At 33.3% G+C, this 19,474-nt stretch overlaps 1 protein-coding gene across 2 annotated transcripts in view; it reads left to right on the top strand.

Annotated features, from left to right (window-relative positions):
• Nucleotides 1-19,474, top strand: part of Utx (Utx histone demethylase) — a 210,833-nt gene that overhangs the window by 156,480 nt on the left and 34,879 nt on the right. For both annotated transcript variants that reach the window (XM_031975167.2, XM_076372642.1), the window contains 2 exons: nucleotides 7,810-7,988; nucleotides 13,737-13,865. In XM_031975167.2, the coding sequence (XP_031831027.1) occupies nucleotides 7,810-7,988; nucleotides 13,737-13,865 (308 nt within the window). The remainder of the gene's footprint in view (nucleotides 1-7,809; nucleotides 7,989-13,736; nucleotides 13,866-19,474) is intronic.

Below are 19,474 nucleotides of genomic sequence, written 5' to 3'. Positions count from 1 at the left end.
CGTTATAAAAGAAAAAATGACACGTAAAACGCTGAAGTTTTTCATTACAGTCAACATGTTGAATGAATGGCTCACTTGCGAAATCGATTAACTCCACTTGTTGAATTTTTTCAGACTTTACCGCTGAAACGTTTCATTGGCTCTTGACTTTCCGTACAAAACAGAAATTAATAAAAGTTAATAAAATCATTTCGCAATTATACCATTTTATACATTTTACATATTTTTTTATATGGAAGCTACACCTGCAATAACGAAGTAAAATACGTTCTATAATGATTATTTAATTTTCTATGTAAAGAGAAATTTTGAAAATCATTACATAACTATCGCATCACTTTTTTCCACTTTTTTTAATGGAGTTAATCGATTTGGCAAGTGAGCGATTCAAATAAATTCATATTTCGAGATCCTTAGAAAGGTGTGCCGTAGATAATGACGATCGCGCGAAATAAAGTGAGCCATTCAAATAAATTCATATTTCGAGTTTGCTAGAAAGGTATTCCATAGATAACGACGATCACGTAAAAAACATTGTTCGATCACTTTGTAGCGGATCGTGCGGCATTCCAGCAACCTGTTACGTTATCGGTCGCTGAAGCGGTTCGAGGAAACGGCGCGGCGTGCAACCTGTTTAAAACTGTGCCGTGCCGCGCGGTGCATACAATATGCATGCATCGCTCCGTCTCGGTACGAGGCCGACGAGGAGTCTCGCTCAAAGCCTCGAACGGCTCGATTCTCGATGTACATACGTTGATTTAACGCTGGCTTCTGTCCAGGAGCTCCGCGAGCCGAAATAAAGCGACACCAGCCGCTTCTGTGCCTGGAGACTCACGTTACCTATCGCTCTTTGCCAGACAGGCGATTCATCGGGCCGATTGATTTTAAATCGCCGATCCGGGAACTACGCGAAAGGGATGCTGGTTTACATGAGAAATTCATGTGGTTCTCGTAACTTTGAAACTATAACGTATTTTTATTGCTTCCTATTATTGTTCTTTTTTCTTTCTTTTGTTTCGGTGGATGTAGAGTGTTTTTTAAGTAATCGATAATTTTATGGATAAGATTTATATTGACGTTTATATTGACTCCAAGCAGTTCGTGAAGAATTAGCTATCTCTTAAGTAATCAATATATGTGAATCGTTTTTTATGTATAGTAAAATTTAAAAATCATTGGTCATTCTATTGTTTACAAAAAAATATAAATTATCACATGGTCGAAAATACATAAACCACTTTTACAAAAAACGGTTTGTTTTCATGTGAAATAATCACTCGAAAAGTGCACATTTCAAATTGAACCAGAAAAGAGCACAAATTCACATCATATCTCTTAACCAACACCCATAAATCACCGGACGTCTCATTACATAAAACAAAAAAAAATGAATGATAACCTACTATTATAATCCAATTCGTAAAACAATTTTCCAAAGAAATTTATTTCCACATAAGACAATAAGTACACCGAGAGGTACACGTTTCAAATTGAACCATAAAACCAGAAATTCGCATAATATTCTTTAACCAGCATTCATAAATCGCCGGATGTCTCATGATTTAAAAGAGAAAACATAAAATATTGCATAAATTCCAATTCGTAAAACAGTTCTCCAAAGGAATTCGTTTGTACATACGACAATAACCCGAAAGGTGTACATTTCAAATTGAACCATAAAAAAGCACAAATTCGCATAATGAAGTCCCTCGGCTGAGCTGATATCACGTCACCGAGCATTCGTTACGGGGAAGCATTTGTTTCCGTTGTCGTTATGCGGCGTCGAATCCGTTCGCCGGAGGGTTTTCGTGGTCGCGTCTCGCTCGACCGAGCATATGCGCCGAGCTGAGCGATTCCGCGTGCGTGTCGCACACCCGCTTCTCCGCAATTGTTATTGTTGGAGCGCGGTGTGTCCCCATGGTTTTCGTATGGCGTATATAACCCGGTGTTCCTCGCGTGACAAGTCAGAGAGCGCACCGACCGTTTCCTGTTGCGTCCCATCTTTCTGCTTCGCCGGCACGCATGCACTTGCACTTACACACGGCGCACGCGATTGCGCCAGCCCCGGTGTATTCCATTTTCCTTTTCCCCATTTCCAACCCCTTGCAGTCTGCTCGTTTCTCTTTTCTTTTTCAACCCTTTGCGGTCCAATGTCGAAGCAGAATTCGATGTTCGATTACATATGTATATTCCAACAGCCACGTATTCCATAATTTTGGTTACGGTTCCCTGCGAAGCCAAAATCATGTAACACGTAAATACAGTTCCAGCGTTTGACAGTAGTACCATAATTAGTGGAATTTTATGTATTTATGGATTATTCGAGGGTGCTATTTGCAAAAAGTGCTATTGTGCTTCTTACTGTGTTTCTTGGGAGAAGATAGTTTCCAATGTGATTTTATTTTTGTAATTATGTTTATCAAAATTTGAATTTGCATAGAAATCTGTAGTCTAATAACGAGATTATGTAATATTGTCGTTCAGCGACAGCCTTTTGCGGTGAATGTATGGAAATGGAAGGTTTTGTTTTGATAAAGAAGCATTACGGATATATAATATTTATAGTTATTTTATAAATATTTAACCTTGCTATGTTTTCGGATTTTATCTTCTTTTACCTCTTTTCCTTTCAAATTTTGTGGTCTCTTCATTTTGTCGAAGATGCTTAAAAATTTGAAAATATAATAATATAAGAAAATTATTATACGGCATCTTACATTTTCAGTAATATTTCAAATTTGTAGATAAATCGAGAACCGTGCCAGGGTTTACTTCAATTTAATTTAATTTATTCGAAATACGCGAGAGGAAATCCACTTGTTACATAAAGAAAATTACACATAGAATGATACAAATAAGCGTTAATATACTATTGAGAAATACCTTATTGTAACATAAGTAAAATAAAAATTTTACATTTTGTAATTCACTGTAGTATGATACTTTTGGAAATATTGTCCTGCGTGCAACAAATGACGTATGTCTCCATAGCGAAGTGCACAAAGTCGAAAGGGGTAAACTCTTTTTGCTCTCTGTTATTCTGCATTTTCCTTGTTTCTATCTTCCGCTTGACGGGATTGGGTGTATCGCCGTAAATTTTTAACGAACGCTTTTTTTCATCGATCGAGAACAGTGATTCGACGCGCCCGTCGAAGTTTTAGTGGCTTTGGTGCATGTAGCGCGTTCAATGTTTCTTGCGGACAGTGGTTTGGAATTTATGATTCGGCAAAGGAATTGTTTTTCGAGTGGACGGAGAATTTTATGTGTTTGTATGGGGGAAATGGTTTCGCTGAAATTCAACAGTGGAGTTATTTCATTTCATAAATAAACTTTATTTAATTGTTATAACGAGATGATTATTTAATAAATCATGTCAAGGGAAGTAAATATTTCGAAACAGATAAATTTTATTTTAACCAATTCAGAGAACAAGACAAGAAAACGACATTAAACAAAAAACAAATGTTATCGATTTATAAAGTAAGTAATGAATGTTCTGAAGTTTTGCGTGCGTTTTCAATATTTCTAACATTAAAATATCAATTTGTCTAGCTTGAGGTATCAATGATTGTATTAATATTAGAACTATTAAGAAGTTTAAAACGAATCATATTAGAGTTTTTTATTGAGTAATTATTCAACAAATTCATTTTTATGAACAAGCACTATAATAAAAGTTGCATTACACTTTAAACAATGCACTCTTACCATTATATGTCTATAATTATATATCTAATAATTCCTACGAAAAATTGGAAATGAATCTCTTTAACTATTTAAAGTAGTTCTAGTGTTAAACGATTCCATATGATTATTGATCATGAGAAAATTAACAAATTTTGAAATACATAGAATTATGATAGTTGGCAAAATCATAGTACAATAATATGATTGATAATTTATTACTCTCATATAACTACTTATTTAAACACAATTAACGTTTCAACGAGATAACATAATTTATACGAGAATTAGTGTCCGTTAATATTATTAAAACATCACGAACTTCCAATTATATCTCGAAATAAATCCTGCTAAATGAAGTAATTTAAAATTAATGATTATTTGTATACGAAATAAATTAACATCGTTTCGCGGAGCGTCTGCGGCGCAAGGGTCAGTTTGCGTTTCCCTTCTTCCCCCAATATTTTTTCTATTGATAAAAAAGTGTTGTTGGCACAACGTATGGAGCGTACTCGAAAGATTTTGTCGATTGAACACGCGAGCCGCTTGATTCCGTTGCTACACGGAGGAACTCGTTAATACGGCGTGTTCGATGAGTCGGGTATTCGATTACACGAGAGACGAGGCAGCCTTTTAACGCTTTAAGGGCTGTGCAAATACCTCCGAGCAGCTGCCTTTTACTGGAAAACAAATTTCCGATAGAGTAAACGGAGTTCCTTCGTAGCGCGAGAGTAAAGAATGTTCGAGACCGCGGGTCTACCTGCGTTAAAATATAACATTATGATTGAGTAATGTTTCACAACGATTATGAAAGAACTCACTTTTCAAGTTGCCGTTTAATAGACATCGGTTTACATGTGTATATCCTATTAATTATTATACGAGTAATTTCCCACTTTCTTCTTTCAAGCGTCTACTTGCCATTGCTGTATCTGAATCGTTGCATTCTGTGAATTGAATTTATATGAGATTGATAATATATTTAGTTAGTAATATTGATATAGTTTCTTTTTTGTTTGTTACATTGAATGTTAAATTTTGTAAATTAAATCTTGTAAATTGAATTTAAATGGAACTAATAATATATTGAACAAGGTGTCGTAGCAACATTGGTAGCATTTCATACATACTAATAATATATTGAATTAATAATATTAACGTAGTTTCCTTTCTGTTTGTTACATTGGATGTTGAATTTTGTACATTGAATTTTTATACTTTGCAAATAGGGGTTATTTTAAATACAATCTAGCAGAATATAGGAATATAACTGTGAAATATCTAAATATTTATGTAATGTGGTAACATAATTTATATTTAATTATTCTTTTCCTATACTGCAAAAATAAACAAATGTATAATTAACTAATATAATTACGCATGATATGTAATTAAATTATTATTTTTGAATTATAGTCATTGTGATTTTTGTGCAACTTTTCTGTTTTATGCACGTATCATTTATTTATACGTGAATTTGTTTCTATTGCAATTGCTTTGAGTGCAAAGAGTTAACTAGTCAACTGCGTTTGACGAGTATACACGTCATCTTAAAGCTTGAAACGATACTAATTCTTTCAGTGATGAATTCTTTATTTTTTCAGATAAACATGTAATACTTCTTTGTTTTGCTTTGGTTCTTCATTAAAATATATCCTAGCTGCATTCGTCTTGCGTTTGACGAGTACATACTTTTTCTTTTATTTTATTGCGCGCAAAGCGAGAGTCTGTTTAAACTAAATTCCACAATTAACAGCTCTAGTGTTAACACTAACACTACCTAGCAGTTGAATTGAGTTCTTCAAGTTTCTCTATAGTACCTCCAAAAGTGCATCTATTGAGACGTTAATCGATTTACAATTCAGCGTTAAAACAAATATTATTTATAAGATAATTAATGTCGAATAAAAATGTCCTTTGGTGTAAATAACTCAGTAACAGTATAACATAAGAATTCTGATGCAAATAATTAATAATTTTTTCTTTTTAACTTTGCCACGAAAATTCTATTGCTGAATCAATTTCCTTAATAATTTCTCAGAGAAATATCTGTTATCTTTTTAGTAATTGCAGAAAGAAAAAATCAGGAATGGCTCATTTGGCTCGTCTGGTAGTTTTAGTGTTAAATACACAAATTGGTCAGTAGCGTAGATTGAAACGCTGTCCAGTGGAATGCAGTTATTAATCGCTAAAAGCCGACTGTCTTACATTGAGCCGGGGAGAGGGAAGGAATACGATGGACGTTCACGAGGCAGAATTTTATTAACCCCGACAAAAATACACGGAACGGTTCTTATTCACGTGACGTGTCGTGCGACGACTGACAATCAGAAATCGTCACTGTTTCGAGGACTAATGGTCGTTCGACGACCCCAAAGAAACGTGTCCCCGCGGAGACTCCGCCGATAAATATTTAGCACGCATTGTGTCCGGATGGTTTGCCGATATTTTGCAACTGCGATCCGAGCAACGTCTCCCATTTCCTTCATTATCTCGAGTCACTCGTTTTTTTTAACATTTTTTCAATCCGAGATACGATCGACACGCTTGACTGACACTATTCGAGTGCAGTGATATCGATCGTAATTATTCAAACGACCGAGCTTTTACGTTTTATTCGTCTCTTTTTTCAAATAAGGATCAACGTGTACTGTTATTAGCATATAATATTCTATTGTAGTAATTGAGGCTGTTTTTATTAGATACTACATAGTTTTAGTTGTGCGTGTTCAGGATTTTATTTGCTTATTATTATAACTGATTTCACTTGGGTTCCAATACTAACTGTACCGAGAACCGGTCAAGTGACCGGATTTAAAATTCTGCGTTTTCCTTTGTTCATTAATTTTATATCAACACCTATATCGTCCAATTAATTGATTTTTCAATTTTCATCCTTCTTTTTCTTATTGTTTCCACTAAAAAAGATTTATTATCTAATTTGTTTATCTCTTTTTTGTAGCCGGTTATTTAATTAGTTACGGTAGAAAAAGCGCGTATGGTTAGTGTTAAACTACCAAGAACTGTGAGTTTCATTTGTGAAACAGTCTTCTTCTTCGTTTGTAGTTGCTACTGTAGAAAATGATGTACCAATTAACAATGAAAAGAGTGTCTATTGATATTGAAGATTAATTATATCAAAGAGTTGTACCTAGATGAAATTTATAACTTCGTTTTTTGAATATTTCCAAATTTTAATGTACTGACTCTTTAAAAACGTATGCCATCATATCAAAGGCATCAGACTTTCATACTCAGAATCACAAGTTGTGAACAAGTATTTCGAGTATTTGGATAACGAAAGATCAACACACAGTTTTCTTATTTTGAAGTATTTAAGATTCCAACATATAATATTGTTTCTTTGTGTGCAAAGGGTGAATAAAACGCTTGATCGCTCCCAAAGTATAACATTTCACCAAACTTTTCTGTTTTCCATCTGTAAGAATTAATTCTTCGCGGGCGATCATTCTTCAAACTTTTAGAAACTCTTCCCACAAGACACTAAAAATATATCGGTCTTAAATACTAGAAAAGAAGAAAACTACGTATCGATCTCTCTTTATTTGAGTAATGAAATGATTTATTCACAGCGTTCGATTTCAGATATGAGTCATTCAAAAGCGAATTTGTTTATGGATATTTTCTGAATAATGTAAATTTTTAATGGAATACATAATATTCTCCTTAGTTATTAAAGAATTAACTCGTTTCTGCGTTGTTTCTAGGTCACAAAGCCCTTGTTTTCATGGCCTCTAAATATGTTGTACAATAATTTCAGAAGCCAAAACATTAATTTTTTCAATTTCTCTTTTCTGGACTTAACCACGTTAACTTCTGAGCGACTCACATGAATGCTCGAAGTCACCATTATGATGACATTCGACGGCGAAGGCCCAATCACTTCAGCAAACCAATAATTCATATAATCAATCAAAACTAAGTATTCCCTTCGTAAAAAAAAAAACAAACTTTGTCCTTGACAATGTGAACTTCTCCCAAAGTACGAGTCCAATTCCTTTTTCCTTTTCCCGAAGTATAAAACTTTATTAGCCATAAACGCGAGTAAAGATCCGCAAGCAAGCAAGCGAAGGCAACGATAAAAGTGACTTTGTCTGTTCGCAGGGCCGTGAAAGCATTCCAGCAGGTGCTATGGGTGGAGCCAGGATTTCCACGGGCCTGCGAGGTTCACCTACGGCTCGGCTTGATGCTGAAGGTCCACGCTGACTTCGACGCCGCCCTCAAGCACCTGACACTCGCTCTGATCGATGCCACGACACCTGCTTCCTTCTCCAAGCTCGAAAGTGAGTCTCGATTTCGTTCCGCGTCTCCGACGTATCTCTCCTACGCGTCGCGATCACAACGAAAATAACGTATCGGCAGCTGCTTGACGTGGCCTGTATTTACAACGGAGTCATACCGCCGGGCTGCGCTGCGCTGCGTCGCCCCCGGGTATGGTGCTTTTGTGTAGGTTCTTGAAAAAGAGTATTATCCGTTTTCGAGACGTGTCGTATTGTCTGCGTTGACAATGCGATAGAGGGAAGCGAAAATGAAAGTGTGGAGGGTGGGGCAGGATGGGAGTATTGTTTGTTGGGTATTGGTATGTTTTTATGTCGGCGCATTTCTATATGGGTCTTTATTTTGTTATTTTAATTATGCTTTCGTTGATTTTTGTAATATGAAGATTTTAGGAATGGAACATTTGAAGTTGTTACCTTACAATAGTGTTTTAATGTAATGAAACTTCAAAAAACACGATAGAGAGAAGCGATAATGAAAGTGTGGAGGGTGGGGCAGGATTGTTCGTTGGGTATTGGTATGTTTTCATCTTGGTGGAATTCCATATGCGTCTTTGTTCTGTTATTTTAATTATTTTTATGGAATGAAGATTTTAGAAATGGAAGTTCTCAAGTTTTTATCTTATAATAGTTTTGTAATGAAACGAAACTTTAAAGGATTAGTTTATACACTTGCATATATGTGACAATTTATGGTTTTTTTTAGAGTAATGAGACATCCGATGGTTTATGAATGTTAGTAGCGCAAGATGAGGTAAGACTTATGTTTCTATGTTACTGGAAATAAATAGAGAGAAAGAAGACCGTTGAATTGAATTTTCCGGTAACTTTTCTATTTTTAATGATTGTAACTTTATACTTTGTCATCTTTTAAACATTAACCTCTAAGTAACGATTCTCAATCGTATTTTGTCGTGGATATTATCAGTGAGAAGAAACGAAATTTTAAAATAAATGGAAGTAAACCCAAGAACGTTAAAAATGTAGCGCATTTCTTCTATAATTATGAAATAATAACGTATCCAAATTTAACTGGGCTATGTGTATATTTAAATATAATTAAAATAAAATTAATTAAATACAATTCAGGAGACGATAAAACTTCTTGGCCGATGTGATATATGCATTATAAACCTGTATTTATATATGAAATATTATTATATATGAAAATATATTAAATATTTATTTGATTTAACTTTGAAAAAATTTTGTCGACTCAGTTTGAAATTATTATCCTTCACCGTGAATCCGACTTAATATTATAAAACACAGAAATAACATGTCCATTGTTTGAACATGTAAGCTTGAGTTTATGGCAAGATAATGACATTTTTTAAGAACATTAACAAACAGTTTACGTTTCCACAGCACGTAATGTCCTTCGACTAGTTTCAAAATGACTTTGAGGTTAATTATACTTGTAGTGCTTGTTATCCTCGACCAAGTGAGATTTATTATCTTTTTATCTAAAATTATCGCGCTCTATATATGGATCACGTAACCGTGACTGAGGTAAATAAATAAAGTAGACGAAGATAAGACAAGTAATCAGAATAGAAAGACATGAACGTTCTATTCAAGGACAAAATTAAGTCTGCAGTGTAACCTGTTCTTAACATAGACAAAATACATTACTTTCTGCAATTAAACACGATAAATATTACGCATTACTGTTCTAGGACAGTTTCGGCCGTATATTCTTCTAAAACTCTTTTAAATCTAAACAAAAGTACGTATAACTTTCTTGGCGCAAAATGAAAATTATACTGTATTATATTATACAGATCATTGACCGTAACTGTTTTAAATTTAAATAAAAATACGTGCAACCTTCTTCACGCAAAGTGAAAACTATATCATGGTTAAATTTAAAAGAATTACGGTTATATGTATGATTAATAATATACTGTAATTAATAATATAATATTTAATAGCTATACCTAAAACTTATAATACGTCACGCAAAGTTCATGATTGCGTTCATCTCAAGGAAGCGTGTTAAGTTCGTGTATTAAGAAATATTCAGGACATCGACGTCGCGATAAGAAGAAAATTAACAGGACGAGGTCTCGCGTGCGCGATTTTCACGTGCACACATATTGTTTAGCGAGCCGCGATGAAATCGATACATCGTTCGTGGCGTGGAAAGTGCATTATTGCATACCTGCGCGCAACATCTTGACAGCATCGCGGCCACGGATCTTTTGCTCACTTTCTTCCGCGAACTTGACCCCCTTTTCAACCGTGATACAGCCGCTCTTACGTCACGGGCAACAACGATACCATTTATCGCGCATTGTGCCCCGTTTAACACTTTGTCCGCGTGTCATCTGCACACGACCACGGAATCGAGGAAATCTTCGTTCACAATACGGTTATTCTGGCAGGAACATTATTCGAGAAATTCAATTTCAAGAAATGTTTCTTATATACTGGCGATGAAAGTATTTGAACAGTATGATAAGAAATAAATTATTATTAACATTAAATCTATCGCGATCGGTCAAATGATAAGTTTTAAAATTTCATTTAAAATTCTACACTTTATTTCGTGCATTTAACTTTATATCAGTTCCTATATTATCTAATCAATCAGTTTTTCATTTAACTTGTTTGCTTTTATTTTGTACTCAGTTGTTCAGCTCGTTACTTTAGAAATAGATGTGTACAAAGTGCCGGTACGTTTAGTGTTAACAACAATTGTATTACTGTTTATTGAAACAAGTTGTATTTATAGTACACATATGCAATAAGTGGATGTAAGGTTTTTTTACGAGACATAAGAAAAACAATAAAACAATCGTTATGTAAAATCTTGACATTTTGGTTTCTGTTTCATAAAGAACATTGCTTCGACCGCATAAAAGTTTTGATGAATGTTTACTTGGCAGTTAAAGTATTAAGAGAAAAATTATTTGTATTATAATATGTGTTCTCAAACTGAATAATTAGCACTTTTAATATTTTCTGTATCGTAAGAAATAACAAGGATATTGGACTCTGACAGAGGTTGTGGGACACCCTGTATAATACACATTATTATTTATATTTTTTATGTTATACTTTTATAATATACTGTTATCTGCTCGAAACATGGCGTACTATAATGTGTTGAGTAACAATGTGCTATTCGGAGAGAGGAAAGCGAGCCTTGAAGCCTTAATTAATAAAACGGGAATCTCCGTTACTCTTTCCGGGCGGGATTTCATGCCGCTGTATAGCTTTATTCGCGTCACTTCGGATTACCATGAGACATGAATGAGTCACGTGGACACTCGGGCGAAAGAAATTTTACTGTTTAATATCTAAATTTAGTAACAGAGATAAAAATGCGATACGAGGCTCCGTTATCACGGCAAAGATATCACATTCGTATCACTATGATATTACCATTGTTATTGTTATTTATTTGATTTATTTTTCACTGTTGTTATTTATTTGATTTATTTCTCACTGTTGTTATTTATTTGATTTATTTTTCACTGTTATCATTTACTTTATTTATTTTTCGCTGTTATTATTTTTTTGAATTATTCTTTGCTTTTATTATAATAATTAACAGCCAATTTTTCTGTGCCTATAAGGTACCAAAAAATTTGATCTATTTTAAACAATTGTTGGGTATATTAACTTTGGTACTTTGTTTGGATTCATAAAACTTAGAATGAGCATTTATTTTCAAAGTGAATTTATTATAAAAACAAAAATTGGTTATAGAAATCTTTTAATCAGTACTTTAATCAGTATCAGAAACATGTATAGCTATCTACAGTATCACAATTCAATATTATTTACATTAATTGTAACTTGCGACACTCATACAATTTTTGAACATTGTCGCACTAGCATGTACCACCGGAACACAGCTAATTTACAGAATTAAAATAAATTCACATTAATGATTAACTAAATTATTAAATTACTAATCTGCACTCAGAACTGGTAACTAAAATCGTAGATTTAAATATGTAAACAAAAGAGTGTACTTCAATTTCATTCTTGCAAACATTACTTTACCATTAGAATCTACGATCAACCATGTAAAAACATGCTCTATCGTGAGTGTGTTAACTCGTTTGATCATTGCCCTTTTTTATTTTTATACGTGACAAACATTTATGCAACTTTATACAGCTGGTTACTAATGATTTTACTGTTAATGTGCATAATAAACATGTAATTCTTCTTTGTTTTCCTTTGGTTTTCCGTTAGAATATACCCTACCTGCATTCATCCTGCGTTTGACGAGTGCACACTTTATTCTTTCATTTTATTGCGCGCAAAACCAGATATTTTTCAAACTAAATTCCGCAGTTAACAGGTTGAAATAAACTCAAATATTAAAAAGAAAAAAGATACTTACACTTGTGTCAATATTTAATTGCATCGAGGATTCCGCGATTCCGGTGGATGATCCATCACTTCGAACGGTACGGTGTTCCCCACCTGACTCGTTTCTGGAATACTTTCCTTACCGAGAAATTCACTCTCACATCTTAATCCAGCTAGAAGTTGTGCGAGTGATACACTTCGAGCAATCGCTACATTCAGGTCAGTCGCGCGTTGGTTAGTCACGCGGTTGGGAAGCATCGGTGAAGTTGCCGGGAAGTGTAATTCGGAAGTGGCGCGAAATTATGGAAGGTTGCCTAATTACTTCGAACTATGGTCTATCTAGTGCAGTTGTAAATTCAGTGGTGGGGGTTTATGGAAATTCCGAGTTTTATTAACACTTTCGTGTAGGGAATTTTTTAAAAAAGTAAACGTATGTCATCGTTTCCGTTTAAAGCGGGGTGTTTTAACCCCTTGTACTCCGGAGGTGCCTTTCAGTTGCAAATTGATTTGACACTTTGTGAAGTTTCATATTCAATTATTAAGCTTTGTGTAATGCATCAATACATGAAACATTGACAGAAAATAGTGTTCTTCCTCAACGTATGTGCGATTTATTGTCAAATCAATTTGAGAAAATGTCACCTGCATCTCATTACAAAATATTGAGTATTTTTAGTGAACAATTTCTGGACTACAAAAGATTAATGATATAAAGATATTTCAACACATGTGTATTGAAATTTCGATAATCATTTTTGCAATTAATATATAATGGAGTGTATAATCTAGTGTCTTAACACATTCGCATCGGAAAACGTGAATTCTCGTGTTTTAAAAGTAAACGTTGTCATCGGTTCACGATGCGAATGTATTAAGATATTAGATTGTATACTATATAATATATTTTGTACTTATTTTATGTATTATATATGTATAATATATAATATATATTATATGTAATAAATAAATAAATATAAATAAAATAAACACGAAATTTTAAGAATGAAATATTGAATAGGTCTCAAATATCAGTTATTTAGTGTTTTGCTTTGTTCGATTTATATATATATATATTGTATATTTGATATTTGTGGTCTAATCGATATTTCATTCTTAAAATTTTGTATTTATTTTCATTGACGTTGGAATTTCATTTGTAACACACAATAATCTAAGAAAGTGGAATTATAAAATATGAACTTGAATTTTCATACAGTTTCATTTTAATCATGATGTACTGAAACCACACGCGAACGAAATAAATTAGTATTCAGCTTTAGCTTTTTGGAATCCGTTTATAAAAATATGAATTTGCATAAACTGGCATCTCGCTGTCATTGGTTATTCATATTCTAGAACTAATATCGCTCTGCAGTTCCATACGAATTGTTTTAAAATGTCAATTCCATTTTTCTGTTTCAGTAAAATTTCACATAGCCCACCTGTACGAAGTCCAAGGAAAATATCGCCTAGCCAAGGAGCATTACGAGGCATTGCTCAAAGAGAAAACTCTGCCCTCTCATTTGAAGGCTGACATTTGCCGCCAATTAGGTAAGATAAAAACACGTCATTCCCAGATTCAATTATGAATCATTCACGGAAAAAACAACTGAGGTTGCATGAGGAGGGTGAAATCCTTATAAATAGAATGTTTGTACATATCGTCATTGTCTCCACTATCTAACAAGGAAACCTTTTCAACCAACACACGCCGATTTTAGTGGAACTTATGTGAGACATAGTTATCAAGAAAATATTTGACACGTATTTTTTCTTATCGGTGAACAGCCACTTTGAACGAGTGAAAACACTCTTTACAGTTGAGGGTTGAAAACAATATTTTTACAATATTTCTGAAACTAGGAGGCGTAGAACATAAATCTAAATTGTTCATTTTCAGGCGATCAAATATAATATATTAATATACTCGTACATTAACATATATAATAAATGTTAATTTATTAATTTGGTACTTAGTATAAACGTGTTAAACGCTGAATTTAAAAACCATCCCTAATCCAAATCATAAACCAAAAACCAAAAACATTGAATCATTAGAAACAATACCCATCTTGTTCCCCCAAAAAGGTCGAAATGTGATTCACTCGAATCAGAGGGAAATTAGTGACCATCGATCAGCTCTATTAAAAATTTGTCGAGCTAGTCACGATTGCCAGGCGCCCGCGACTTTCGGCGGTAATTGAACAATCGCTAGCTTAATCAAAACCCGAGCTTTTATATCCCGACGATAACGTCCCGACTACGCTGTCAGGCAGAGCCCCAGCTCGAGTTAATTAAACTCACCCCCGCGAATTGTTTTTCCTGACCGTGAACGCGCGCGCAAGTTTCGGCTCCTCGGAATTCGGGCTCAAGGCTTCGAGCCGAGTGTACAACCAAGTAGCAGACACGTGTATTGATTTATTCCGGGTCGGGCCGGCTCGGGGGATGAGATTCGAGGCGGGCAGGGTGGAAACGGGAGAATGTGCGCGGTTCGAACGGCAGAGGAGAAAAGGTTAGGGTGGCTGCGTGGGACGAGCATGGGAATCGGATTCGATAAGGAGACGCGATTGGAACTATCTTTTTCAACTGCTTACTTGTTTCTCTTATTTCTTTTTCGTTTGTCTCAGCATTATTTATGTCTGTATCTTTTTCGTGAATTTATCGTGTACGTCTTTTATTTCGATTGGTTTTAACACTAGATTTATCAGATGAATCAAAGTCGTCCATTCTTCATTTCTGTCTTCAGAATCAGTGGAAAGATGCAAATGCTTCTTTGATAAATTGTTAACGTAGTTGATTTAGTAATTGAATTTCTTGGTAGTCCTTTGGTTAATAGTCTTCTTTGATTAAAGATTCATACACATCTGTATTTTACAAGTTTTATCATGTTCGTTAAAAAATTTACGCTTGGATTAGAAAATTTAAATGATCCCTTATGTTAGCAATCAAAATATCTGCATTCGTTCAAATTTTAGTATTAAAATATTTTTGCATAAATTCTTTGTCCGAAATGTTTGATATTCAAAATGTTTTTGTTTCTTTACCTATTTATTTATGTTTATTTATTTGGATCGTGAAAACTGTATTCCTAATTGAATCTAACTGAAAAAATTCATGAAACTTGAGAAAGGTATAGTAAAAATGGATGCAAAATTTTAACCAAAAAGCATTCATATTTTTTTCTTCAAAAAATTCTAAGAGATTCCTTCCTTAAATTCAACACACCTTCTATTTCGATTGTTTCACTGTTGTAGTAAATAACAAATTCCACCTGTTTCATGTTTCACTATTTTTCGTTTCTTAGCTTCTCATTGATTAAAGATTGTTTCGTTTGTTTCACTGTAAACAAATTCGAAATTTTTCAGCTTTACCCTTTGTATTACGAATGTTTTTTTTTTATTGTCAACTTTACGTTTGAAGTCATAATTTCTCTTCGCTTAAAAATTATTTCGTTTATTCTACTATTATGGTATATAAATAACTTCGTCTTTTTCAAGCTTCATTTCTTTCATTATAAAACTTCGCATTTCGGTGCATTGCCGTGCCATTTTTTTCTGACTGGTCAAGTTTCTTTTATTACCCCCTTTATTTGAAATTTTACCCTGGCTTCGTCTCTGAGAAAATATCCGCCATTAATTTTCCAGTTACCGTTAACTCAGTTATTTTTTCACTCCTTTAAATACTTACTTTACTGTGAGTTGTATTAAGTAATTTCAAACTTTTTCTACTTCATCCTTTCCCATTACAAATATTTCTTTTTCGTGTAATATTCTCTTTTGCTGCTTTCATCCCTTTGCCTTTATTATCAGCTTCCTTTAATCTGCGTTTCAGCCCATTCTTCATCTCTGATGAGTTTCCAGTTTTCCCACAGTTCTTGCTCATTTCAGTTTATATAATATTTTCATCACGCCTTTGGTGTTTTAACCCTTTGCGGTCGAATGTCGCCGTAATGACGACTTCAAGCTTTCGTATCTGAAATCGAGAGCTGTGAATGAATAATTTCATTATTTAAATAATGAGAGATCGATACGTGATTTTCGTTTCTTTTGTTAGTTAAGATTTCGATCAATAATTCAATTTTTATGGAAAAAGCACTCAAGTGGTTTGAAAAATTCTCGTCCGCAAAGGTTTGAAATTATTTCATTTTCTACGCAATCCAATATTTTCAAAGAATTTTTGGAAATGACGTTAAATAATTAGCACTGAACACACGGCAACCGCAACAGTTTTCTTTTGTTAATTTAATTTTATATCGATTCTGATATTGCCCGAATAATTAGTTTTTCAATTTTTATCTTTTCTTCTTTTCTTATTGTCGATAAGATAAATTTGTCATTTAATTTATTTTATAACAATTTGATCTGGATCGATCAATTTGACTGGATACGAATAGATATGTATATATAAAGTGTCGATACGTCTAACGTTAATATAAAAATAGGAAAGGTCATGTACAACGATCGTTAATACGTCGATGATTAAAAAAACATGAGTATCAATTTTTTTATATTAGATGTTAGTATTTTAAAAAACGACATTACTTACGGAATTACCTAATACCTCATTTCTCCATATTTCCATGTTTTTCAATTCTTTTTCTCTCTATCCTTTTTTATTACTGCCTCCCAATCGATATTTCACACCCTTTCTCTTTCGTTCGTTTCGGCGCGTGCAACTGATTTTCGTTTACATTTCGTTCTCATCTCTCGACGATTTTAAATTGTTTTACTCACTTTGCACGTTCGCAGTTAATATTTATTAACCTTTCCCTTTCCCTAATTCGATCGTCGATCCCCTTGTCTGTGTTTTCTGGGTCAGTATAAATGTGCCGTTCCACTTTTTATGACATCAAAGAGAATGAATTGTGAAGGTTGGTGCATAATGAAATCGGAAGTTTTTCAACCATTTTATTTAATCAAACAAGTTCCCATTTCATTGTGTACAAGCATTCTAACGAGTATTAGCTTATTTCTTTGCAATAGAAATTAACGTACCTGAATGAAGGAATTTTTGGAATGGAATTTGTTTGATCTTCTCCTTCAAACTCGTATTAATATCAATGGTAACATTAAAATTACTGCGGCATTTTACGCGAACGAATCAGGGGAGACTGGGATAATGGCAATCACTTAAGCAACAAACTGTAATGAAATGAAAATACGTGATAAAATATTTATTTAAATGAGTGTTTCATGAACTTAAATTACTTATCTATTGGTACTATACAAAAACATGGTTTCACATTCATTTAACCCCTTGCCCTATAATATCCTGTGACATTCGTCCTGAAAATTTTAAAATAAATTTGATAAACCTAAACAGTATTTATTTCTTCTAAGTATATATTAAATATTTCTTTCTATTATCAATTGTTAATGTCTGGAGTAATTATGGCGAATAGAATAAATACCAAATTCTGTTTTTTCTAATACATTATGAACATTAAAGTTCTTTTATCAAGCTCAGCTGTGGAAGAAATCATAGGGCAAAGGGTTAAATAACAAAATTTGTAAAAGTGGAAAAGATATTTTTGACCATCATTACCTATACCTGCAGGCAATAACGGTCACTTTGTAAGCAATGATAATCTGAGGACCGTAATACTTTTCGGATATCCTTCAGGTCAGTCCCATTTGAACCATTCAAAATGAGCCCATGCAAGAGATGCACCAAAACCAATCTTCATCACCAAGATAGCACCAAATTGGAAGCAAATATGCCGTTTATTTTCCATTTCGCTTATATCATCCTTATCATTGCTTTTGATAGGAAATTAATTTAATAATGATTAATTTGATGAAAGATCAATTTTTCTTATTTTTCTTCCTTCTACTTTAATTTTTTTACAAGATTTTATGAAAAAGTAATTTTTCCACAAAATTTTAGAGTGATAACAGATCACAACCCCCTTGTTTCATTTTTCATTAGTAAAGCTGATGCCACTGATTTATTAATTTAAAATAATACTTATTAATTATCTCCTTGCTGTATAATATAAAACCATATACGTAGTGGAAACTTCAGATTAAATTTAATAATTTTCAATCAAAAATTCAGAAGAAAAGTTAATATCCTTCGAGGAAAACGTTATTTCGGTCTTGTGAATATTAAACATTTTCCACTAACAAGCATAATAAATTCCTCTTTGTCAGGGAACTATTGCAAATAAAGCAGCTTTTAACTACTCGAAAAATAAAATCATAAAACAGAAGGTTGAAATAATATTCTAGTTTATTCTGAGTTTGCTTTTACTTAAGCTTGGTCACGTACAGGAATCAGGGAATCGCCCACTGCTTGTTATATAAATATTTATTTGAAACGATTCGAATAATATCTAAATCTGTCCCAAAGCAGCTATTTCACTCACAGATAATATTAGAAGGCCTTACAACAGAGGGAGGCATTAGAAAGAGAAAACAAGCAATAAATACCTATATTGCCTCTATTCCGCTTTATTGACCCCCGTAAGACTAGTGCTGAGTCATTTCGAGCCAGCAATAACTATTGTTATATTTATAACCTTCAATTACATCTTTATTTTTTATTAATTTATTTATGTGGTTATATTTATAGCTATTACATTACGTATATAACTAGGAACTGCGTTATGTGCCGTTACAATTATGTATATAACGTGTAATGTAAAATTTCTTTTTAACAATTGGAACGTTTTTCTAAATTTCAATAATAATCGAAGAAAATACTGGACGAATTATCTGAATATACACTGCGAGTAAGCGAAATGAACTGTTTCATTACATTTTCGTCAAAAACTGTGATCTTCTGCTTTATATTTATATTTTTTCTATGCCAAAATGTTACAAATTGGCACAGTTATTCGCTATGGAAGCTATGGAACCCCTTTTCGTAAAACATCCATTGTTGGCCGACTCGATTGCAAACAACTGAAACATCCGGAAACAAAAGTTTTCGTGGATTTAAAAGAATAGAAATATATTATTTAATATATATTAGTTAATAGTCTATTTTTAAATCTCTAATTTTCAAGATCTAAACGAACGAACATCAGTTTTTCTAGCAACGATAGAATAAACCAATAAAATAGATAACAATCTATTGTTACAATTTTTATATGGATTTCATATCAGTCATATTAAATGCTCAATATTTCTAATATGAATAAAATATTGTAACCGCAG

This window comes from Nomia melanderi, chromosome 12 (assembly GCF_051020985.1).
Source record: "Nomia melanderi isolate GNS246 chromosome 12, iyNomMela1, whole genome shotgun sequence".
NCBI lineage: Eukaryota > Metazoa > Arthropoda > Insecta > Hymenoptera > Halictidae > Nomia > Nomia melanderi.
Note: the sequence above shows the minus strand (reverse complement) of the source record. Positions and strands in the feature narration are given on the sequence as shown.